Raw genomic sequence first — 26222 nt, 5'->3', positions numbered from 1 at the left:
TGTTCGTTCTACCCAAGTGCATGACCTTATATTTATCCCCATTAAAGCTCATTTGCCATTTATCAGCCCAAGCTTCTAGTTTACATAAATCCTCCTGTAATATAAAATTGTCCTCCTCTGTATTGATTACCCTGCAGAGTTTAGTGTCATCTGCAAATATTGAAATTCTACTCTCTATGCCCCTTACAAGGTCATTAATAAATATGTTAAAAAGAAGCGGGCCCAAAACTGACCCCTGTGGTACCCCACTGCTAACTGACCCAGTCCGAGTGTGCTCCATTAATAACCACCCTTTGTTTCCTATCCCTGAGCCAGCTCTTAACCCACCTACACATATTTTCCCCTATCCCCATTGTTCTCATTTTATGTATCCACCTTTTGTGTGGCACCGTATCAAAAGCTTTTGAAAAGTCCATGTACACCACGTCCACTGCATTCCCTTGGTCCAGTCCGGAACTTACCTCTTCATAAAAGCTTATCAGATTAGTCTGACAGGAACGGTCCCTTGTAAACCCATGTTGATATTGGGTCATAAGGTTATTCTTCTCCAGATACTCCAGTATAGTATCTTTTAGAAAACCCTCTAGGATTTTACCCACAGTTGAAGTTAAACTCACTGGCCTATAATTTCCAAGTTCAGTTTTTGTCCCCTTTTTGAATATTGGCACCACATTTGCTATACACCAGTCCTGTGGTACAGACCCTGTTATTATGGAATCTTTACAGAATAAAAATAATGGTCTATCTATGACTGTGCTTAATTCCTGCAGTACTCGGGGGTGTATCCCATCCGGGCCCGGGGATTTGTCAATTTTAGTGATTTTTAGACGCCGCCGTACTTCCTGCTGGGTTAAACAGGTGACATTTAATGGACAATTTTTATCCCTGATCATGTTATCCGTCATGGGATTTTCTTGTGTAAACACTGTCGAAAAAAAGTCATTTAGTCATAATGGATGCCTAAGGGTTCTGTTTTTTTTAAGTCTGCGCATGCTCAGATCCAATTGGCCAGCCCCCAGGAAACAGATATAAACCTGCTAGACGGATTCGGCGGAAAAACAGATCCGTTTCTTCAGTTCACAAAAATGTCATTCTCCAGCAGGACTTCGCACCTGTCCACACTGCCAAAAGTACCAATACCTGGTTTACAAAGAAAAATATCACTGTGCTTGATTGGCAGCAAACTCACCTCACCTTAACCCTATGGGGTATTGTCAAGAGGAAGATAAGAGACACCAACCCAACAATGCAGACGAGCTGAAAACTGCTATCAAAGCATCCTGGGCTTCCATAACCTCTCAGCAGAGCCACAGGCTGATCACCTCCATGCCACGCCTCATTGATACAGTAATTGATGCCAAAGGAGCCCCAATCAAGTATTGAGTGTATTTACTGTACATACATTTCAGTAGGCTAACATTTCTGATTTTAAAATCCTTTTTCAAGCTGGTGTTTTAAAGTATTCCAATTTACTGAGATAATGACTTTTAGGTTTTTAATTGGCTGTAAGCCATAATCATCAACATTACCAGAAATAAACACTTGAAATAGATCACTCTGTAATGACTCCATATAATAGAAGAGTTTCACTTTTTGTATTGAAGAACTGAAATAAACTTTTTGATGATATTCTAATTTAGTGAGAAGCACTTGTTTATGTCGGAGACTTGTAGTCTGCTATAACCATTCTAACCCCTATAGTTGCTGGATGATTCTAAGTCAACAGTGCAGCTTCTATCTGTCACATTTTGATGCGATGTAGTTAGTCTTTACCCCAGCATCGATATTGAGGTATCACTTACAGGTCAACCGCAATTATTCAGCAGAAATGAAGACATTTTTAATTATAGCCATTAATATCCTGCTCCAAAATAATTACTTTACTTTTTAATAGCTCCTATTACCTACAAAAACAGGGCACCTCAATGGGGGCAGCATTCACCCCATCCACTGCAAACATCTATGTGTCATATGGGAACAGCAATACATCTTCTCTGATTCCAACCCATTTACTTCCCATCATGTGACCCCTGACTCCTCCCCTCCTGTGACGTCATCAAAGGTCCTGTGCGCACAGAGCAGCCATATATGTGGAGTGCGGCTCTGCGGGTGGAGGTAGGTGCCGGAGGCTCCATTATTCTCTATGTGGAGTGCGGCTCTGCGGGTGGAGGTCGGTGCCGGAGGCTCCATTATTCTCTTTGTGCTGTGCGGCTCTGCGGGTGGAGGTCGGTGCTGGAGGCTCCATTATTCTCTATGTGGAGTGTGGCTCTGCGGGTGGAGGTCGGTGCCGGAGGCTCCATTATTCTCTATGTGGAGTGTGGCTCTGCGGGTGGAGGTCGGTGCCGGAGGCTCCATTATTCTCTATGTGGAGTGTGGCTCTGCGGGTGGAGGTCGGTGCCGGAGGCTCCATTATTCTCTATGTGGAGTGTGGCTCTGCGGGTGGAGGTCGGTGCTGGAGGCTCCATTATTCTCTATGTGGAGTGCGGCTCTGCGGGTGGAGGTCGGTGCTGGAGGCTCCATTATTCTCTATGTGGAGTGCGGCTCTGCGGGTGGAGGTCGGTGCTGGAGGCTCCATTATTCTCTATGTGGAGTGTGGCTCTGCGGGTGGAGGTCGGTGCCGGAGGCTCCATTATTCTCTATGTGGAGTGCGGCTCTGCGGGTGGAGGTCGGTGCAGGAGGCTCCATTATTCTCTATGTGGAGTGTGGCTCTGTGGGTGGAGGTCGGTGCTGGAGACTCCATTATTCTCTATGTGGAGTGCGGCTCTGCGGGTGGAGGTCTGTGCAGGAGGCTCCATTATTCTCTATGTGGAGTGGGGCTCTGCGGGTGGAGGTCGGTGCTGGAAGCTCAATTATTCTCTATGTGGAGTGCGGCTCTGCGGGTGGAGGTCGGTGCTGGAGGCTCCATTATTCTCTATGTGGAGTGCGGCTCTGCGGGTGGAGGTCTGTGCTTGAGGCCCCATTATTCTCTATGTGGAGTGCGGCTCTGCGGGTGGAGGTCGGTGCTGGAGGCCCCATTATTCTCTATGTGGAGTGTGGCTCTGCGGGTGGAGGTCGGTGCCGGAGGCTCCATTATTCTCTATGTGGAGTGCGGCTCTGCGGGTGGAGGTCTGTGCTTGAGGCCCCATTATTCTCTATGTGGAGTGCGGCTCTGCGGGTGGAGGTCGGTGCTGGAGGCTCCATTATTCTCTATGTGGAGTGCGGCTCTGCGGGTGGAGGTCGGTGCAGGAGGCTCCATTATTCTCTATGTGGAGTGTGGCTCTGTGGGTGGAGGTCGGTGCTGGAGGCTCCATTATTCTATATGTGGAGTGCGGCTCTGCGGGTGGAGGTCAGTGCCGGAGGCTCCATTATTCTCTATGTGGAGTGCGGCTCTGCGGGTGGAGGTCGGTGCTGGAGGCTCCATTATTCTCTATGTGGAGTATGGCTCTGCGGGTGGAGGTCGGTGCTGGAGGCTCCATTATTCTCTATGTGGAGTGCGGCTCTGCGGGTGGAGGTCGGTGCCAGAGGCTCCATTATTCTCTATGTGGAGTGTGGCTCTGCGGGTGGAGGTCGGTGCCGGAGGCTCCATTATTCTCTATGTGGAGTGTGGCTCTGCGGGTGGAGGTCGGTGCTGGAGGCTCCATTATTCTCTATGTGGGGTGCGGCTCTGCGGGTGGAGGTCGGTGCCGGAGGCTCCATTATTCTCTTTGTGTTGTGCGGCTCTGCGGGTGGAGGTCGGTGCTGGAGGCTCCATTATTCTCTATGTGGAGTGTGGCTCTGCTTGTGGAGGTCGGTGCCGGAGGCTCCATTATTCTCTATGTGGAGTGTGGCTCTGCGGGTGGAGGTCGGTGCCGGAGGCTCCATTATTCTCTATGTGGAGTGTGGCTCTGCGGGTGGAGGTCGGTGCCGGAGGCTCCATTATTCTCTATGTGGTGTGCGGCTCTGCGGGTGGAGGTCGGTGCTGGAGGCTCCATTATTCTCTATGTGGAGTGGGGCTCTGCGGGTGGAGGTCGGTGCTGGAGGCCCCATTATTCTCTATGTGGAGTGTGGCTCTGCGGGTGGAGGTCGGTGCCGGAGGCTCCATTATTCTCTATGTGGAGTGTGGCTCTGCGGGTGGAGGTCGGTGCCGGAGGCTCCATTATTCTCTATGTGGAGTGCGGCTCTGCGGGTGGAGGTCGGTGCAGGAGGCTCCATTATTCTCTATGTGGAGTGTGGCTATGTGGGTGGAGGTCGGTGCTGGAGACTCCATTATTCTCTATGTGGAGTGCGGCTCTGCGGGTGGAGGTCGGTGCAGGAGGCTCCATTATTCTCTATGTGGAGTGGGGCTCTGCGGGTGGAGGTCGGTGCTGGAAGCTCCATTATTCTCTATGTGGAGTGCGGCTCTGCGGGTGGAGGTCGGTGCTGGAGGCTCCATTATTCTCTATGTGGAGTGCGGCTCTGCGGGTGGACGTCGGTGCTGGAGGCCCCATTATTCTCTATGTGGAGTGTGGCTCTGCGGGTGGAGGTCGGTGCCGGAGGCTCCATTATTCTCTATGTGGAGTGCGGCTCTGCGGGTGGAGGTCGGTGCTGGAGGCCCCATTATTCTCTATGTGGAGTGCGGCTCTGCGGGTGGAGGTCGGTGCTGGAGGCTCCATTATTCTCTATGTGGAGTGCGGCTCTGCGGGTGGAGGTCGGTGCAGGAGGCTCCATTATTCTCTATGTGGAGTGTGGCTCTGTGGGTGGAGGTCGGTGCTGGAGGCTCCATTATTCTCTATGTGGAGTGCGGCTCTGCGGGTGGAGGTCGGTGCAGGAGGCTCCATTATTCTCTATGTGGAGTGCGGCTCTGCGGGTGGAGTTCGGTGCTGGAAGCTCCATTATTCTCTATGTGGAGTGCGGCTCTGCGGGTGGAGGTCGGTGCTGGAGGCCCCATTATTCTCTATGTGGAGTGTGGCTCTGCGGGTGGAGGTCGGTGCCGGAGGCTCCTTTATTCTCTATGTGGAGTGCGGCTCTGCGGGTGGAGGTCAGTGCCGGAGGCTCCATTATTCTCTATGTGGAGTGCGGCTCTGCGGGTGGAGGTCGGTGCAGGATGCTCCATTATTCTCTATGTGGAGTGCGGCTCTGCGGGTGGAGGTCGGTGCTGGAAGCTTCATTATTCTCTATGTGGAGTGCGGCTCTGCGGGTGGACGTCGGTGCTGGAGGCCCCATTATTCTCTATGTGGAGTGTGGCTCTGCGGGTGGAGGTCGGTGCCGGAGACTCCATTATTCTCTATGTGGAGTGCGGCTCTGCGGGTGGAGGTCAGTGCTGGAGGCTCCATTATTCTCTATGTGGAGTGTGGCTCTGCGGGTGGAGGTCGGTGCAGGAGGCTCCATTATTCTCTATGTGGAGTGCGGCTCTGCGGGTGGAGGTCGGTGCTGGAAGCTCCATTATTCTCTATGTGGAGTGCGGCTCTGCGGGTGGAGGTCGGTGCTGGAGGCCCCATTATTCTCTATGTGGAGTGTGGCTCTGCGGGTGGAGGTCGGTGCCGGAGACTCCATTATTCTCTATGTGGAGTGTGGCTCTGCGGGTGGAGGTCGGTGCCGGAGGCCCCATTATTCTCTATGTGGAGTGTGGCTCTGCGGGTGGAGGTCGGTGCCGGAGGCTCCATTATTCTCTATGTGGAGTGCGGCTCTGCGGGTGGAGGTCAGTGCTGGAGGCTCCATTATTCTCTATGTGGAGTGCGGCTCTGCGGGTGGACGTCGGTGCTGGAGGCCCCATTATTCTCTATGTGGAGTGTGGCTCTGCGGGTGGAGATCGGTGCCGGAGGCTCCATTATTCTCTATGTGGAGTGCGGCTCTGCGGGTGGAGGTCGGTGTCGGAGGCTCCATTATTCTCTATGTGGAGGTCGGTGTGGGACACTCCCCATTATTCGTTACTTCCAACCATCTAGCAGGACAGCCCCAATTTGGGGGAGCTGGCCCGGGCGTTCAGGGTAACGTCCCGCCTCTCACTCTGTGTCTGTAAGTTGCCTCCTCTCCTCCCAGCTCTCTGTGGATGGTGCTCAGTAGTTCCTTCTCTTACTCTGGGGGATACCTCCATCTCTGTGCTGTAATTAACTCTTTCTTCTCTTTTCTTCAAGTCTGGGCCCTGGTGATTCAAACACACAACTTCTTGTACTGGTACATAGAGATACATTTCTATATACCAGTGTATTCCTATGTCCCTGCATTCTAGAGCTGAAATTAAAGTTAGAGATTTTTTTCTTCCTATAAAATAACAAAGAACAGTTAGAATAATGATTTATTGCAGTTTTTTTTATCCCCTTGTTGCCCAAGCCAAAATTTTCAAATTTAACATGTCAATTTACAGAATGTGGCAAAACACGGAAACGTTTCCACAGATTTCCGTGATTTTAAGATTGTTTTTTCATGAATCATTGTATTTTGTTAGTGTTAAATTTAGGTTATTATTTTTTGCTTTTATTTATAAAAAAAATCAGACATTTTGACAAAAATGTAAAAAAAAAATTAACAATTTTCAATCTTTGAATAATTATACTTTTAATCCAGGTAGTCATACAGCACAAAATAGTAATATAAATAACATTTACCGTAGGCATCCTTCCCACGTCCGTTGTAATAATTATATGGGTACTACGGAATCTGATTGCGTGGGACAATGAGACTGAGACCAAAGTTGATGTAAATAAGTATATTGCACAAGAGTGACAAAACTAAACAGAGCCCTTCCTGCAACAGTAACAGAAACACAGCACAATATGGAATAATGCAGGTAAAGCAGAACTGGCAGTACACTTTCCGCAATGTTAATGAAAATTCAGCACAATATGGAAATGTCCTAAGTGACCGAAGAGCGGGGTAAGACCGCTAATAATAACCAGTCCAACAGTACTAATACTGAGGTGTGCACAGGGCACAGAATGTAGGAGTCCAGCAGCAGAAATGTCAGCAAGTACACCGTATTAATGAGGCAGTCCCACGATGATGTAGTAAATCAGCATGCACACAGCACTAGGGTGCATAAGTCCAACAAACATAAGGGTGAAATGCACATGGCACTCAAACGTAGAAGTCCAGCGATATACAGGAGAGGCTAAACAGGAGAAGGTCGCAATATCTACCTCTAGGACTGAAAGTCCCGCACAAGTCCAGCAATGGAGCCCCAAAAGATACAGACCCAAAGGAGATGGCAAAGTCAGGATTCCTTAGTGGCCACAGCAGCTCTAAGGGTGATCAGCTCCACACCAGAAGTCCAGACTGTAGTTGAACACAGCAGGGTAGTAGGCAGCAGAATGTAGAGAGGCAGAGCACCGAGTAACGAGCAGCAGCAGCAGCAGGGAGTCCACTAGCAGATGGGCAGGAGCTCAGGAGCAAGACAGCAACACAATACTCAGGCACAGGAGAGCACATGACCCGGACTTAAATAATCAGGATAGACAGGAAGTTCCATGACAGGGCGAGATACAAGACTCCATCTTGGATCATGGCAAACAAGCACAAAGAAAAGTCCAGAATTCTTACATCCGTATGGAAGAAGTGTGTGAAAGCCTAAACATTGCAGGTTATGTGTGAACACAGCCTAACAGACGTGTTTGGCACAATGGCCTTTAAAAAATAAACTGCAGCTCATCTCACTCAAAAATCAAAACTGTTATGAATGGGTCACCGAGGAGGATGGCAGGAACAAGCTAAGCCACCAGAAGACCAGAGAGGTTGGTAACTAAGCGGATTGCAGACCCCTTATACTATCAGCACAATTAGCAGTAGCGATGGAGCGTTCCTACGATGCCCTAGACGCTTCATCACTGCCAGAGGACAAACTAAGCCTAAAGACAGAAAGATGAAATGTAAACTGCCCCAGAGCAGATCCCCAAAGGAATAGACAGCCCCCAAACATATATTGTTGGTGAGACAAGATGAGACACAAACACAGGCAGAGAACAGACTGAGCAAACGATGGGGCCCAAGCTGTCTAGACAGGACAGGACAGAAAAAGATACTGTCTGCATTCACGCACAAAACCCTGAAAAAGTCCAAAACTGCTGATATACAAAATAACCTGAGATTACACAATCTCACCTCCGCTAGATCAGCACTCTCATATAAACTGGCAGCAAGCAAAAAAATACTAACATAACAGGGGACTGAACAAGCTGCAAAATATGAAGCAGGGCCCAGCGCTGCCCCCAGCAGGGAGCACGCTGAACCCTAGCAGCAAAACAGAAAGCAAAAAAAAGACACAACCAGATTAGATGCAAAGGATTAGCAAAAGAATCACTTAGCTGAGCATTCAGATCAGGCAGGGGACAAAAGAGCTCCAAATGCACACTGAGGGAAAAATCACCAGCAACCTTCAAGAGCAGCCAGCTCCATTATATGCTCCCAGCCAGCAATCCCAGATTCCCAATGAACCCTAGCAGCAAAACAGAAATAAAAAAAAAGACACAACCAGATTAGATTGTGTTAGAGTTCACAACAGTACCCCCCTTGTGGAGGGGTCACCGAACCCTCATCCACGCCACCAGGCCGATCAGGATGGGCCCGGTGAAAGGCACGTATCAATCTCTTGGCATGGATGTCAGAAGCAGAGACCCAATAATTACCCTCCTGGCCATAACCCTTCCACTTGACCAAGTACTGAAGCCTCCATCTAGCCAGACGAGAATCCAATATCTTCTCTACCTCATACTCCAAATTACCCTTAACCAGTACAGGGTCAGGGGGTGCTGCCATGGGAACGACTGGTTCCACAATCCTTTTCAACAAAGATCTATGAAAGACGTTATGAATCTTAAACGTAAGAGCCAAACAAAAAGAAACGGGGTTAAGGATTTCCAAAATCTTATAAGGTCCAATAAACCTTGGCTTGAATTTTGGAGATGCAACCTTCATGGGAATATTTTTTGAGGACAACCAAACCGCATCATCCACTTTAAACCGGGGAGCAATGGTCCTATGCTGGTTGGAAAATCGTTGGGCCTTTTCCTGAGAGTGGGACAACTTATCCACTACTTGGTCCCAAATCTGCTGCATTCTCTCTACCACAGAATCCACACCTGGGTAGGCAGAAGCTTCCACCTGCTCCGAAGAAAATCGAGGATGAAACCCAAACTTACAAAAGAAAGGAGACATCAAAGTGGCAGAGCTAGACCTATTGGTTAGCGCGAATTCGGCCAAGGGCAAAAATGAGACCCAATCAGCCTGATCAGCAGATATGAAACATTTCAAATAGGACTCCAATGTCTGGTTTGTTCTCTCAGTCTGCCCATTGGTCTGAGGATGAAATGCAGAGGAAAAAGACAACTGAATTCCCAATTTGGAACAAAAAGCCCTCCAAAATCTGGAAACAAACTTGACCCCTCTGTCCGACACAATGTTCTCAGGAATCCCGTGCAAACGAACTACTTCTTGTAAAAACAAGGGCACCAACTCAGAAGATGCCAACTTTGGGAGTGGTACAAGATGGACCATCTTAGAAAATCTACAACAGATCACCCAAATAACAGTCATTCTCTGAGAGACAGGGAGATCAGAGATAAAATCCATTGAGATATGGGTCCATGGCCTCTTTGGCACCGGCAGAGGCATCAACAAACCACTAGCACGAGAACAGGGCTTAAACCGAGAGCAAGTCCCACAGGACTGCACAAAATTCCTGACATCACAAGATAAGGCAGGCCACCAAAAAGACCGACTCATCAAATCTCTGGTACCAAAGATACCTGGATGACCAGCCACCACGGAGCAATGAATTTCAGACATCACTCTTTTCCTCCACTGGTCAGGGACATACAATTTTCCCATAGGGCATCGTTCAGGTTTATCCTCCTTAAATTCTTCCAGGGCATGTCTCAAATCAGGAGAGATGGCGGAAAGAGCTACACCCTCATTTAGAATGGTCGTAGGCTCGGTCACGTCAAGAGAATCCGCAAAGAAACTCCTAGAAAGGGCGTCCGCCTTAACATTCTTAGTGCCCGGAAGAAAGGAGACCACAAAATTAAAACGCGTGAAAAGCAAGGCCCACCTAGCCTGTCTAGGATTCAAGCGCTTAGCTGATTCAAGATAAATCAAATTCTTGTGATCGGTGAGGACCACATCTTGAAGTCTAGCTCCTTCCAACCAATGTCTCCACTCTTCAAATGCCCACTTCATGGCCAATAATTCCCGATTCCCCATGTCATAGTTACTTTCAAATGGAGAACATTTTCGAGAAAAGAAGGCACAGGGATTCATCTTAGAGGTTACCGGATCTCTTTGAGACAAAACGGCTCCTGCACCAATCTCAGAAGCATCTATCTCCACCTGAAAAGGGAGTGAAATATCAGGTTGCCGTAAAACCGGAGCAGAAGTGAATCTCTGCTTAAGCTCCTGAAATGCCGAGACTGCCTCTGGAGACCAACTTACCACATCAGCGCTCTTTATGGTCAAATCCGTCAGAGGTTTAACAATACCAGAAAAATTACTTATAAATTTACGGTAGAAATTAGCAAAACCCAAAAACTTCTGAAGAGCCTTCAGAGAAGTGGGCTGAACCCAATCATAAATGGCCTGTACCTTGCCCGGGTCCATTTCAATAGCAGACGGGAACAAAATGAATCCCAAAAACGAAATCCTCTGTACACCAAAAAGACATTTCGATCCATTAACATACAAAGTATTTTCCCTCAAAATCCGGAACACAGTCAGGACATGTTCCACATGAGAATCCCAATCACTGGAAAAAATCAAAATATCATCCAGATAAATGATCAAAAACTTATCCACAAAGTCCTGGAAAATACCGTTCATAAAAATTGGAAGAGGCATTAGTGAGCCCAAAAGGCATCACCAGGTACTCAAAATGTCCCTCCGGAGTATTAAACGCCGTCTTCCATTCATCCTTGTGCTTGATGCGAATTAGATTATATGCCCCTGAGGTCAAGTTTGGTAAACCAACAAGCACTTTTAACTCTGGAAAATAAATCAGAAATCAGGGGTAACGGGTACCTATATTTAACAATGATCTTGTTAAGGGAATGATAGTCAATACATGGACTTAATGAGCCATCTTTTTTGGTCACAAGGAAAAAACCAGCACCCAAAGGCGAAGAGGATGGTCTGATATAACCCTTCTCCAATGATTCCTTGAGATAAGATCGCATAGCATCATGTTCAGGTACAGATAAGTTGAAAAGCTGACCCTTGGGAAATTTACAACCGGGCATTAACTCAATTGTGCAGTCATAACTCCTATGAGGAGGCCAAGACGCAGACTTACTCCCACGAAATACATCAGAAAAATCAGCCAAATAGTCAGGAACATCTTGAGACTGGGGAGAGGTGGAGAAAACAGGAGTGTCACTAAGAACACATTGACAACCCCAACTCACCACAGACAGAGATTTCCAATCTAAAACAGGATTATTGGTTTGCAACCAAGGAAAACCGAGTACAATAGTATCATGTAAATTGTGCAACACCAAAAATCTACAATTCTCTTGATGGTCACCCGCATTACCACCTGGGTCCAAAAATGGGGTTTATTCTCTGCCAAAGAGGTAGCATCAATCCCCCTCAAGGGAATAGGGGTTCTCAGGGGTACCATGGGGAAACCACACCGCTTGGCAAAGTCAAGATCCATCAGATTCAAAGCTGCTCCTGAATCCACAAAGGCCTTAGCAGAAAAAGTAGACAAGGAGCAGATCAAGGTAACTGCCAACAAGAACTTAGGCTGTACACTGCCCACCACAAATGCGTGAGCAAAACGTTTTTCTCATTTAGGGCAGACAGAAATAACATGAGAGGCATCCCCACAAAAGAAGCATAACTTATTACGCCTTTTAAACTCTTGACGTTGCGTCCTAGACAAAACCCTATCACATTGCATGTGTAACGATCAACGTGTGACTGGACACAGCGCCTCCAGCAGGGCGAATTTATGGCACACGTGACCCTGGATACGCCACCTCCAGCTAGGCGAATTTAAATAATAATGGAACGTGCAGCCGGATACACCGCCTCCAGCTGGCGAATTTAAGAAGTACACGTAAAACTGGATACCCAGCTGTTATGAATGAGTCACCGTAGGAGGCAAAAGCAGAAATACAAGCTAAGTTCAGAAAACCAGAGAAGTTGGCAACTATCAGATTGCAGACCCCTGAACCTATCAACACAACTAGCATTAGCCGTGGGGGGTTCCTACGATGCACTAGACCCCTCGATCACAGCCGGAGAATTAAATAGGCCTAAAGAAAGAAAGGGGAAATCTAAACTGCCCCAGAGCAGACCCCAAAGCAATAGGCAGCACCCAACATATAATGACGGTGAAGCAAGATGAAAACACTAACACAGACAGAAAGATAGACTGAGCAAATACGGGGCCCAAAACTACCTAGATAGGAAAGGACAGGAAGGCTGCTGTCTGCAATCTGCCAAAACCCTATCAAAGACATAAGCCAACAAGCTGATATGAAAAAGGCCCTGAAGCAGCTAGGCTTCAAAAACTAAATCAGCACTCAGGTATTTTCAGAAGACAGAGCTAAAGGAATTCAGCACACCCAGCAGGGAATGGCAGAAATCCAGAAAAACAAAGCAAAACAAAGTCAAAGCACCAATGCAAAAGGCCGAGCAGCAAACTTAGCTTTAGAGGAGCAGGAATTCAGACTGGTCTCCAAGGATCCCACAGAGAAATCACCCGCAGGGCAGAAGGGCGTCGGCAGCCTTATATCCAGTCAGTAACTCCACTCAGCCAGTCATCATCATCAGCCTCAGGTGTTTGATAATCAGGCTCACTACCTTTCTTTACCAGAAGAGGGAGTTCCTCGGGCCTCAGTAATGAAGGGGAAAATGAACTCACAACAGTACCTCCCCCAGTACCTTATCCTCCTGACCATAACCCTTCCACTTAACCAAATACTGGAGTCTCCGTCTAGCCAGACGGGAATCCAGTACTTTCTCTACCTCATATTTCATGTTACCTTCAACCAATACAGGGTCTGGAGGTGCCACCCTCGGAACAACAGGTTCAACAAACCTCTTCAACAAAGATTTATGGAACACATTATGGATTTTAAATGTGACAGGAAGAGCCAAACGAAAAGAGACCGGATTAATAATCTCCACAATCTTGTAAGGTCCAATAAATCTAGGCTTAAACTTAGGAGAAGCCACCTTCATAGCAATATTTTTTGATGATAACCACACCATATCACCAACCTTAAACTGGGGACCAATGGTCCTATGTCGGTTGGAAAACCGCTGGGCCTTTTCCTGGGAGAGAGATAACTTATCCACCACTTGGTCCCAGATCTGGTGCATTCTCTCCACCACAGTGTCAACACCTGGGCAGGCAGAGGGCTCCACCTGCCCTGAAGAAATTCGAGGATGAAACCCAAAGTTACAAAAAAAAGGTGACATCAAAGTGGCAGAACTAGCTCTATTATTTAAAGCAAATTCGGCCAAGGGCAAAAATGAAACCCAATCATCCTGATCAGCAGAAATAAAACATCTCAAATATGACTCCAAGGTCTGGTTTGTTCTCTCTGTCTGCCCATTGGTCTGAAGGTGAAAAGCAGAGGAGAAGGACAACTGAATTCCCAGCCTGGAACAGAAAGTTCTCCAAAATCTAGACACAAACTGGACTCCTCTGTCAGATACAATGTTCTCAGGAATCCCGTGCAAACAAACCACCTGTTGTAAAAACAGGGGCACCAACTCAGAGGAAGACGGCAACTTAGGGAGTGGTACAAGATGAACCATCTTAGAGAACCTATCACAAATCACCCAAATAACAGTCATCCTTTGAGAGACAGGCATATCAGAGATGAAATCCATTGAAATATGGGTCCATGGCCTCTTGGGGACAGGCAAAGGCATCAACAACCCACTAGAGCGAGAACACGATTTAAACCGGGAGCACGTCCCACAGGACTGCACAAAATTCCTGACATCACGAGACAAGGAGGGCCACCAAAAAAACCGACTCACCAGATCTCTAGTACCAAAAATACCTGGATGACCAGCCAAAGCAGAGCAATGAACTTCAGACATCACTCTCTTCTTCCACTGGTCAGGAACATACAACTTTCCACTGGGACAACGCTCAGGTTTGTCCTCCTGGAACTCTTCCAGAGCACGTCTCAAATCGGGCGAGATGGCAGAAAGCACTACCCCTTCGCCTAAGATGGTAGCAGGCTTGGTCACCACATGAGAATCAGCAAAGAAGCTCCTAGAGAGGGCGTCTGCCTTGACATTCTTCGTTCCAGGAAGAAAAGAAACCACAAAATCAAAACGTGTAAAAAACAAGGCCCACCTAGCCTGTCTAGGGTTCAAGCGCTTAGCCGACTCTAGGTAAATCAAATTCTTGTGGTCAGTGAGGACCACGACTTGATGCTTAGCTCCCTCCAACCAATGTCTCCACTCCTCAAATGCCCATTTCATGGCCAACAGTTCCCGATTCCCCACATCATAGTTACGTTCAGATGGAGAGAACTTTCGGGAAAAGAAAGCACAGGGATTCATTTTAGATGTTACAGGATCCTTTTGGGACAAAACAGTTCCTGCACCAATCTCAGAAGCATCCACCTCTACCTGGAATGGAAGTGAGACATCAGGTTGCCGCAAAACCGGGGCGGAGGTGAATCTTCGCTTCAGCTCCTGAAAGGAAGAAACAGCCTCCGGAGACCAATTTAACACATCAGCACCCTTCTTAGTCAAATCAGTCAATGGCTTGGCAATACTAGAAAATTTTGCTATAAATTTCTGATAAAAATTAGCAAAACCCAAAAACTTCTGGAGGGCCTTCAAAGAAGTGGGCTGAACCCAATCGTAAATGGCCTGTACCTTGGCCGGGTCCATTTCAATAGTTGACGGGGACAAAATAAATCCCAAAAAAGAAATCCTCTGTACTCCAAAAGGCATTTTGATCCTTTGACATACAGGGAATTCTCCCTCAAGATCCGGAACACAGTCCGAATATGTTCCACATGAGAATCCCAATCCTTGGAGAAGATCAAAATATCATCCAGATAGATAATCAAAAATTTATCGACAAAATCTCGGAAAATATCGTTCATGAAGCACTGGAAGACAGAAGGGGCATTAGTGAGCCCAAAAGGCATCACCAGGTACTCAAAATGTCCCTTCGGAGTATTAAACGCCGTCTTCCATTCATCCCCATGCTTAATGCGAATAAGATTATACGCCCCCCTGAGGTCAAGCTTGGTAAACCAGCAAGCACCTTTAACTCTGGAGAATAGATCAGAAATCAGGGGTAACGGGTACTGATATTTAACAGTAATTTTGTTGAGGGCACGATAATCAATACAAGGTCTTAATGATCCATCCTTTTTGGCTACAAAAAAAAAACGGCACCTAAGGGTGACGAGGATGGTCTGATATGACCCTTCTCCAACGCCTCCTTAATATAGGATCGCATAGCCTCGTGCTCGGGTACAGATAAATTGAAGAGCCGACCCTTGGGAAATTTACACCCCGGGCTCAGTTCAATTGCACAGTCATAACTCCTATGAGGAGGCAGAGACGCAGACTCGTTCTCACTAAATACATCATAAAAGTCCGCCAAATAATCAGGAACATCATGCGACTGAGGAGAGGTGGAAAACACCGGAGCCTCACTAAAGGCACACCGACAACCCCAACTCACCACAGACACAGATTTCCAATCCAAAACTGGATTATGAATTTGTAACCAGGGAAACCCCAGAACAATAGTATCATGCAGATTATGCAACACCAAAAATCTGCAATTTTCTTGATGGTCTGGGGTGACCCGCATTACCACCTGGGTCCAAAACTGAGGTTTATTTTTAGCCAAAGGAGTAGCCTCAATCCCCCTCAAAGGGATAGGCGTCTGCAGAGGTGTCATCGGAAATCCACAACGTTTAGCAAAATCCAAGTCCATTAGGTTTAGGGCTGCTCCCGAATCCACAAAAGCCTTGGCGGAAAATGTGAACAGGCAGCAGATCAGAGTAATAGCCAAAAGAAACTTAGGTTGAACACCCCCAACAGAAAACGTGTGTGCAAAGCGTTTCTCTCGTTTAGGACAGACAGAAATAATATGCGAGGCATCTCCACAGAAAAAACACAACTTATTACGCCTTCTGAACTCCTGACGCTGCTCTCTGGAAAAAACTCTATCACATTGCATAGGTTCAGACATTTGTTCAACAGGTGGCAACACCTCTCGTGCAGCTTTGCGTTCGCGCAAACGCCGATCAACCTGAATGGCTAATGACATAGAATCGTCAAGACCAGAGGGAACAGGAAATCCCACCATAGTATCTTTTACGGCTTCTGATAACCCCTTCCGAAAGAGAGCAGCCAAGGCATTATCATTCCAGGTAGTAAGTACTGCCCACTTTCGGAATTTTTGACAGTACAATTCTGCAGAATCACGACCCTGGTTCAATGCCAGCAGGGTGTTTTCAGCCTGATCAATGGCATTAGGTTCGTCATACAACAACCCCAAGGCCTGAAAAAATGCGTTCACATTAGTCAGAATAGGATCATCTGGTTTCAAAGAAAACGCCCAATCCTGGGGATCGCCACGCAGCAAAGAGATGACAATTTTAACCTGCTGCGTGGAGCTCCCTGGCGAGTTAGGCTTCAAGGCAAAAAAAAATGTACAATTATTTTTGAAATTCAAAAATTTAGACCGATCCCCAAAAAATACATCAGGTGTAGGAATCTTTGGTTCAGCAGCATGTGAATGAGCAAGGTAGGCGGAAATTCCCCGCACTTCCGCAGCGAGCTGCTCCACACGATCAGACAATTGCTTTATCTCCATTGAGAGAAAAAAATTCCCCCTACGGCCTCAGAGGTATAGAGGAAAAAATATACACACCTTTTTTTTTTTTTTTTTTACAATTCTTTCCTGCTATTGAGTACCCTAGGATCTGCGGTATGGCGGGTGATTCTGTTATGAATGAGTCACCGTAGGAGGCAAAAGCAGAAATACAAGCTAAGTTCAGAAAACCAGAGAAGTTGGCAACTATCAGATTGCAGACCCCTGAACCTATCAACACAACTAGCAGTAGCCGTGGGGGGTTCCTATGATGCCCTAGACCCCTCGATCACAGCCGGAGAATTAAATAGGCCTAAAGAAAGAAAGGGGAAATCTAAACTGCCCCAGAGCAGACCCCAAAGCAATAGGCAGCCCCCAACATATAATGACGGTGAAGCAAGATGAAAACACTAACACAGACAGAAAGATAGACTGAGCAAAGATGGGGCCCAAAACTACCTAGATAGGAAAGGACAGGAAGGCTGCTGTCTGCAATCTGCCAAAACCCTATCAAAGACATAAGCCAACAAGCTGATATGAAAAAGGCCCTGAAGCAGCTAGGCTTCAAAAACTAAATCAGCACTCAGGTATTTTCAGAAGACAGAGCTAAAGGAATTCAGCACACCCAGCAGGGAATGGCAGAAATCCAGAAAAACAAAGCAAAACAAAGTCAAAGCACCAATGCAAAAGGCCGAGCAGCAAACTTAGCTTTAGAGGAGCAGGAATTCAGACTGGTCTCCAAGGATCCCACAGAGAAATCACCCGCAGGGCAGAAGGGCATCGGCAGCCTTATATCCAGTCAGTAACTCCACTCAGCCAGTCATCATCATCAGCCTCAGGTGTTTGATAATCAGGCTCACTACCTTTCTTTACCAGAAGAGGGAGTTCCTCGGGCCTCAGTAATGAAGGGGAAAGTGAACTCACAACACCCAGCCTCCAGCTGGCGAATTTAAATAATAAGGGTAAACACAGGGAACAATTACAGTGGTGGGCCCTGCACTAGGGAATGGGGACGTGGAGACCTCCTGCACTCCACTGAGCCAGTGACCCTGCACTCCTCAACAGTCCCTATGCCGGTTCCGCACCGGGCGCCGATCAGGAACCTAGAAACCCTGACTCACCTTGCACCTGGTCCCTCACTAGGGAATTGGTCGGTGCGGAAACTAATCCCACCACTGTACTAGAACACACATAAGGAAAGTCACAAACAGTGATAAAGAAATACTTAGCTCTCTGTGCTAAAGCTCCAGCACAGAGTCCACCACCAGAATGCAGCTCTCCTCCTGAAATGCTGCTGCCAAGCTCTGTCAGAGCTGCAAGGAAATCCCCTCTGACTTCTTCCACAACAGGGCTCAGACCGTGTTGCAAGGAGCTCTCTTCAGCTCCTTCCTCCACCAAGGTTGGTTGCAAATGAACAACTATCAACAACTCTGATTGCAACACCTGTGATTCTTTTATAGCAGAGCCAGCAATCACACCTGCATGATAAATGTGCACTTTAACTAAAGTGTAATACCACGAACCACCACCGGGGTAACTTAGACCAAATGACACCACGTGTAATGACCCTAATGGCCACCGGGGGCAATCAACCCACTTTGGCACCAAGCCAAAGGAAAAAAGTTCACTATATACATTAAATCTGTCAGATCAAACTCAGATCATGACAGCATGGGTTCAGAAGTTTGTTCAAAAGACAGCACCGCCTCTCGTGTACTTTTACGTTCACGTAAACGTCGATCAATTTGAATGGCTAATGACATGGAGTCGTTAAGACCAGAGGGGACAGGAAATCCCACACCCATCTTTTACGTTTTCTGCCAGACCTTTCCGAAAGAGAGCTGCTAGGGCATCATCATTCCATTTAGTAAGGGCCACCCACTTTCGGAACTTTAGGCAGTATAACTCCGCAGCATCCTGACCCTGGTTCAATGCCAATAAGTTTTTCTCAGCTTGATCAATAGTATTAGGTTCATCATACAACAACCCCAGGGCCTGAAAAAATGCATCCACATTAGCCAGAATAGGATCTCCAGGTGTCAGAGAAAAAGCCCGATCCTGGGGATCGACGTGCAGCAATGAGATGACAATTTTACCCTGCTGCACCGAGCTCACCGATGAATTAGGCTTCAAGGCAAGAAATAGTTTACAGTTATTCTTGAAATTCTAAAATTTAGACCGATCCCCAGAAAACACATCAGGAGTAGGGATTTTTGGTTCTACAGCAGATGATTGAGCGAGATAGGCAGAACTTCCCCGCACTTCAGCAGTGAGATGCTCAACACAATCAGATAATTGCTTAGTCTCCATTAAAGAAAAAAAAAATCCTCCTACGGCCCCAGAGAAAAAGAAGAAAAAATATATAGAAAAAAATTCTGACACTTTTTTTTTTTTTTACAATTCTTTCCTTCTTTTGAGTACCCTAGATTCTGCGGTTAGGCTGGTGATTCTCTTATGAATGGGTCACCGAGGAGCATGGCAGGAACAAGCTAAGCTACCAGAAGACCAGAGAGGTTGGTAACTAAACGGATTGCAGATCCCTGATCCTATCCGCACAGCTAGCAGTAGCCGTGCAGCGTTCCTACGATGCCCTAAATGCTTCGTCACAGGCGGAGGACTAACTAAGCCTAAAGACAGAAAGATGAAATGTAAACTGCCCCGGAGCAGATCCCCCAAAGGAATAGACAGCCCCCAAACATATATTGTCGGTAAGACAAGATGAGACACAAACACAGGCAGAGAACAGACTGAGCAAACAGTGGGGCCCAAGCTGTCTAGACAGGACAGGACAGAAAAAGATACTGTCTGCAATCACGCACAAAACCCTGAAAAAGTCCAACACTTCTGATATACAAAATAACCTGAGATCACACGATCTCACCCCCGCTAGATCAGCACTCTGGTATAAACTGGCAGCAAGCAAAAAGATACTAACATAACAGGGGACTGAACAAGCTGCAAAATATGAAGCAGGGCCCAGCGCTGCCCCCAGCAGGGAGCACGCTGAACCCTAGCAGCAAAACAGAAAGCAAAAAAAAGACACAACCAGATTAGATGCAAAGGATTAGCAAAAGAATCACTTAGCTGAACATGCAGATCAGGCAGGGGACAAAAGAGCTCCAAATACACACTGAGGGAAAAATCACCAGCAACCTTCAAGAGCAGCCAGCTCCATTATATGCTCCCAGCCAGCAATCCCAGATTCCCAATTATCATCGTCATGTGTAGAACCTCCATCCACCTGGCCAGCTCCACTACTCTCAGTAACCACCAGAGGGAGCAAAGGGAGCTTCGGCTCAGAAATTCGAGCAAGGGAGTTCACAACACAAAACCTTTTATAGTGAACCTTATGTAAAAATGAAAAAGCTCTGGCTGCTACAACTATGAAGGAATGAACAATAAATCCATAGGTCCCAACCATCCCGAATACAGCAGAACAGCCCCAGATTTGGGTCTATGTCCTGTCATCGCAGGCACTCTGCTGAATGTCCCTGACTGCCATCATGCCTCCTTCTGATATCTCCTCCGGCCAGGGTAGGAAAAAATGGTAAATGGGTCTAGCTATGGGTGCAGTTGTGGGCATGTCAGGAATTTTGCCGTGGTGGCTATACATAGTTTGTCCTGCTTTCTCTTTGGATTTCCAGCAGAAACCAATAGGCCGTGTATTGAATTGTATTATTCAATATTCCCTTAATCTATAATCATTTTTAACTTTTTTGTGATCCCAACTGAAGAAAGATATTTGATTTCTGTGTTACGCACGCATGTTGCGCATATGGTTCCTGGACCCACTGTGCTGGGCTTAGCTAGGAGGGGTGTAGCGGGCTACCAGGTGTTTACTGGAGCTCCTGATGATGGAGTAAGACTTGGCTGCAGGTAGCCACCAGGTACCACGGTACTGCAGCTGCTTACCCCAGGGGTCAGGTACGCAGACACGGATAGGACTAGGGCTCCTTTCAGACTACTAAATTCTGGATCCTCTATAGAGTGGTTACTGACACAGACTAAGGCCGGGGTTACACTAGCGAGTGTAATGCGAGAAACATGTACGACTTTCTCACATCAATAAATGGCACTGCCGCCTGCACTCGGAACCGGAATGTGCAGCTGCATAGAAATACATACAGCCGCACACTCCAGTCCCGAGTGCCGGCGGCAGTGCCGGGTATTGATGCGAGAGACTCGTGCGAGTTTCTCGCATCACACTCGCAAGTGTGACCCCTGCCTAATTCGGATACTGGTTGTAGCAGTCCGGGTATACGGGGGATTCTGATATCACACATTCAGACACACAGGTCTCGGATACTGATTCAGGGACTGGCCACTTACAGATTGGGGGACAAGGTTCAGGCACTGGCCTCACTAGGACCAAGGACAAGGTTCCTGAACTGGCCTCACCAGGATCAGTGACTTCGGATTCAGGACTGTCCGCACAATGACCATGGACTACGGGTTCAGGACATTGGCCACATCAGTACCAGGGGAACTCACAATTTCACTCAGATACCCCCTCACATACTAATAATTCACTGTAGTGCTTGACATCACCCTATTGGGGAGGGTGCCTTTAAAACAAGTTGCCTCCCAGCTATTGGTTGGGATCCATCTTGCAGGTGTACTCTTAAACTAAATGCCTCCCAGCTGTTGTCTGGAGGCATTTTACTATGTGGAAAAGCAGCACCCTTAAGAACACGGGAGCGCGCACTGAGAGGTGCGGTGCGCAGACACAGGCCTGGAAGCAGGGAACATGCCGGGGACCACTGCGTGACTGGGGCCATGAATATGTCGGTGTCCCTGCATGGAGTGAGAGGGAAGACCATGAAGAGGTGTCTGTAATGGTGTTACAATCTGAACTTTACACATCAGGTTATTGCTCTCAGCTAGCAGCACCAACGCAGTAATGTGTTCATTTTTTCCATAGTATTTTGTATGAATGTACATAATTTCACCTTCTTTCCATTCAGGTTCCTGATAAATTTTATCTTTTACATTGACATCTACTACAAAATCTGCCTTGACCCTTCAAGGATGGATATGGACAGAGACAAGATGGCGGAGAGGATGTTACACCTCACCCTAGAGATCCTCTTCTGGATTACTGGAGAGGTGAGAGATTCTGATATCAAATTACATTGTAATGCAGGAGTCTGGATGCAACGAGCAGATATCACGAGGCGGAAACAGCCAGGGGGTGATATAATGCTATTTATATACAACAGTAACGTTTAAACAATAAGTGTTAGTAGCTATGCAATTTTACAGTAGAGGGAATAACAACAGGATTAGAATAAACAAGAAAGTCTTTCACTACGTAACGCTTGTGTCCTTTTCACAAAGGTGGTGCGCCCATTCTTGAGAGTCACCAAGTGAGTTCTCACTCAAAGCTTTGGCCCTAGCGGGGGTCACCGGGTTTTCCCGCTAGGCCGCAAGTTTCTTCCTCATGCAGTCTATTAAAGCACATTTAGCCTCCCACGCACCAACCTGCCCCCTCCCAATCTGTACTCCTAATCCCAGCTGACCATTGATAACTGGAAGTGACTGCCCCGCTTATCTGCACCGTTCCTCCTCAATCGCTGACGTGCCTCCTGTCACATTCTCCACACGGGTCTCCTCGGCTTGACTATTAGCGGAAGTCTCTCAGGTTCAACGCAAAGAGGACTGGGCATCAGCTCTTGACAGGCATAGTCAGGCCTCAGAGACTTAACCAGCGCAGGGCACAGCTTCTGTATCTGACCAGTGTAAGCCATTCTTGGGAATATCTTCTGGGGAATCCAGACCTTGCCAAGCGGTGAACAACACCAAGGTGGCGTAGACATCCCCTGAGGCCTGCAACACTGGTCTCAGCGGTGTTTCTGGAGCATGTCTGCCCCACTCTCTTTCCTGGCACCAAATTTCCTCATGCATGAGTGCACAGAGCTTCTATAGCAGGTAAGTTTTTCCTGTGGGTCACCTGATCCAGTCCAGTATATGAGTTCACTCCAGTTGCAAACATTCTAGCATACTTTGGTTTCACTTCATTTCAGCTGACAAGCAGATGGCAGCCTCTCCTCATCAATGGCACATCCTGGGAGTGTCCTCCAGATATGTGATGGCTACTTGTTACATTCCTCCCCCCTTTTTGCTCGCCAGTCCTCATGTGAGTGTAATTCTTTCGAGTTTGAAATTTCCCCACAGGTAGGCTGAGGTCGGCCAACAGTTGAACTCCTTGGTTTCTTGATGTATGTGGGAACAGACAGGGGAATTCCGGCATTGACCATCTCAGTACTGCTGAGCTCTTCCTGTAGAGGCACGTCTGGGGTACCTGGAGACTCAGCTACTGGAGGTGGCAAACTGACTCCAAGTTAGTTTTCTCTCCCACTCGAGAGCAGCAACGGTGTCTCCAGTGAACTCATCGGCCTTGCAAGGAATTCTTTCACTTCCTCTAAGACTCCGCTTTGCGTGACCTCAGCCACTTCTGTTGGGAACCCAGCCTTGTTACGGTCTTCTGCTTCAGAAGAGCAGGGTCGCAGCTTATCTTGTAGACTGAGTTATTCGGGTGAATCTTCCTTACCACTCGGTAGGGTACCGCCTCCCAGCGATGATCCAACTTGCTCCCAGGTCGTGTGGCCTACACCAATACACAATCCCCTGGCTGAAGTTGTCCTCCTGACACTGGGGATCGATTTGAATATTCAACTTCCCAAAACTTCTGCTTAACTAGGGTCTGGATTTGTCATTTCCTTAGATACAACACAGTTCAGCCATCATTTGTCTCTGGAAACAGGCCCCTTGGTTGGAATGAATTTGCTTCTGGCATCCATATATGCAATGAAATTCTGACAGATGGCTATGGCTGCAGCTTCGGCTGTCTGATCCAGGGTGGGAGTCACCACCATGAACTTGATGAAGTGATCAGTCATCACCAATCAATACCCGTAGCCATTATATGAAGTTCCGATCATCAGATAGTCAATCATCAGGACCTCTAAAGATGCAGAGTTGAATCTTTCTGCTCAGCAGGCCATCTTTCAAGAAGAGCCTTCTCCACTGGCCCAAGATCTGCAGGGTACTTAAGGGTGAAGCAGCCCTAGCTTCCTGATCAGTCCTTTGCACCAGAGTGACAAACTTCCTCAGCCTTGCCAGCTCCGGATCGGACAATTGCAAGTGTATGTGTTAGGCGTCGGGTTCCTGCCTCTGCACAGGAGGAATCCCGAGCCTTGCCTTCTGCGGTCTCCCATTCAGTCCTGACCACAGAGGAGGCTGCTCAGCAAAGGCATCTATCCCAGCGTTTTCCACAGGCTAGTGCTGTCAGGTTGATTGCTGCTGCCACCTCTGATTCAGCTTTAGCAATCCGCACTAGCCAGCAGCGAGCAGCTCCAGAGGCTAAGTCCTTTTTGCAGTCTACTGAGCATGCCCGTGGGATGATGTCTCATTGGAGGTCGGAGATCACATGCTCAGGTCCTAAAGCAGCTCGGATTGGACCATCAGGAAGGTCCCGGAAGGACACTGCTATAAAAGGTTCGCATGGCCGCTCGGCCATGTACTAGTGTAGACTCTATGCTATGTGTGTGAGTGATGATGGATGCATGAGACTGGTGACTGACTCATTAAATCCCTTGGATACGCATGTTTGTAGAGTTTAGGGTTTAGAGTCAGCGCCTATTAGTGGCTTTGTCTTGCGCTAATGTGCTACATCTCACAGCACCACACTCAGCACCATACAATGCCGTCCTGCTCTGGGCACCTTCAGTACCACATTAAGCGGCTGCATCCGCCAGTGCGGCACTGTGCGCAAGTCTAGCTCTTTCCGCCCTAGTCCTGGTGGTTAGTGGCGTTTGCCAAAGCGGTGTTGTGCGCACGTAGGGCGCTTTATTTAAGTTATTCGTCTTTTCTTGGCACCGCAGTTGCGGTGTCAAGCACTAGTGTGTCTAGAGGGACTCTAACCCAGTGTCTTGGGGTAGAGTCCTGTGACTTTACAATAGCGCTTCCATTGCCGAGCTCTGTGAGCATAAACAGGCTGCGGCATTTGTGTTTGGTGGTCGGGCGGCTCTGTGAGGTAACAGAATCCGCCTCTCTATACACCAGGTGGAATTAACCCTGTGTGTTCCTCTATTGTACCGCCATATAACGTTTGCCATTACCGAGCAGCAGTTACCATCTCTGCGCGGTGGACTCCGGGCTGCAAACGCACCTCAATACTTTCTTTATTATTTGGTGCATTCTGCCAGCCCGTAACATTATACTAGCACCAGGGTCTGGCTAGTAATGGCGGACGAACAGTGACTGCAGCGGTACATCCAGCAGCTGGAGGACAGGTTGGCGGCTCTCGAGCGCTCAGCCTCAGCTGTGGATGTTACCCCGGTTGCTGTTCAGGCAGCCACGGAGGGTGTCTCCCGTGTGTCCTTTGTCTTCCCTGCCCCGAATTTGTCCCGCCTCCCATTACCTGAGAAGTTCATGGTTGATAGTGCTTCTTGTAGGGGTTTCGTGAGCCAGTGTACCATACAGCTGGAGCTGCTGGCTGCACGATTCCCCTCCGAGCGGGCTAAAGTGGGATTTGTTATTTCCCTCTTGTCAGGCAGGGCTCTGGAGTGGGCCACACTGCTGTGGGAGCGTGGTGATCATGTGGTGCAGAGTGCCTCGCACTTCTTGGGCACTGTGAAGCAGGTCTTTTTGGGACCGCGAGCCACCCATGATACTGCGCTCCAGCTGCTGGCATTATCGCAGGGGTCGTTTCTGGTCAGCCATTATGCCATCCAGTTCCGGACGCAGGTTTCAGAACTGGAGTGGTCAGTTAAGACCCTCGTCCCGGTTCTGGAGTGGTCTGGCTGACCATGTATAGGATGCCCTGGCCACCAGGGAGATTCCCGCCACCCTGGAGGAGATTATCACCATCTCCACCCGCATAGACCTTCGTTTTTCGAAGCAAAGGTTGGAGCGGTCGCAGTGCAGGCTGAGGTTTAGGTTGGCACCCAGTTTTGGCTACGGGGAGCGAGAGTGTTTACTTAACTTGATCTGTGGGGGGGCTTAAAATCTGATTTGCATCCGTGAGGGGGACAAATGGAAGACTGCTTTTAACACCAGGTGTAGGCACTATGAATACCTGGTGATGCCCTTCGGGCTCTGTAATGCTCCAGCTGTCTTCCAAGACTTTGTAAATGACATCTTCCGGGGTATGCTCACCACCTCAGTTGTAGTCTATCTGGATGATATCCTCATCTACTCTCCAGATATTGACTCTCACCGGAGAGATGTTTGCAAAGTTTTCGACCTCCTACGCCAAACTCCCTATATACCAAGTTGGAGAAGTGTGTGTTTGAGAAGGAGTCCTTTCCTTTCCTGGGCTATATCATCTCTGCCAAGGGATTGGCCATGGATTCTGCCAAACTACAGGCGGTGATGGATTGGCAGGAGCCTCATTCTCTCAAAGCGGTGCAGCGCTTTATGGGGTTCATAAATTACTATCGCCAATTCATCCCCCACTTCTCAACTTTGGTAGTCCCCTTGGTGG

At 47.9% G+C, this 26222-nt stretch overlaps 3 protein-coding genes across 3 annotated transcripts in view; 2 read left to right on the top strand and 1 right to left on the bottom strand.

Moving 5' to 3' along the window:
* The window catches only part of LOC141094226 (uncharacterized), a 754752-nt gene that overhangs the window by 395669 nt on the left and 332861 nt on the right, over positions 1-26222 (bottom strand). The window lies entirely within an intron of this gene.
* LOC141094243 (uncharacterized) overlaps positions 2862-26222 on the top strand; it is a 1213871-nt gene continuing 1190510 nt past the window's right edge. The window contains exon 1 of the mRNA XM_073580060.1: positions 2862-2940. Within this exon, the coding sequence (XP_073436161.1) occupies positions 2914-2940 (27 nt within the window). The 5' untranslated portion in view covers positions 2862-2913. The remainder of the gene's footprint in view (positions 2941-26222) is intronic.
* The window catches only part of LOC141094289 (uncharacterized), a 37353-nt gene continuing 32833 nt past the window's right edge, over positions 21703-26222 (top strand). Inside the window, exon 1 of the mRNA XM_073580126.1 lies at positions 21703-21841. Within this exon, the coding sequence (XP_073436227.1) occupies positions 21764-21841 (78 nt within the window). The 5' untranslated portion in view covers positions 21703-21763. The remainder of the gene's footprint in view (positions 21842-26222) is intronic.

This window comes from Dendrobates tinctorius, unplaced genomic scaffold, assembly GCF_039654945.1.
Source record: "Dendrobates tinctorius isolate UK_male_01 unplaced genomic scaffold, ASM3965494v1 ptg000063l, whole genome shotgun sequence".
NCBI lineage: Eukaryota > Metazoa > Chordata > Amphibia > Anura > Dendrobatidae > Dendrobates > Dendrobates tinctorius.
Note: the sequence above shows the minus strand (reverse complement) of the source record. Positions and strands in the feature narration are given on the sequence as shown.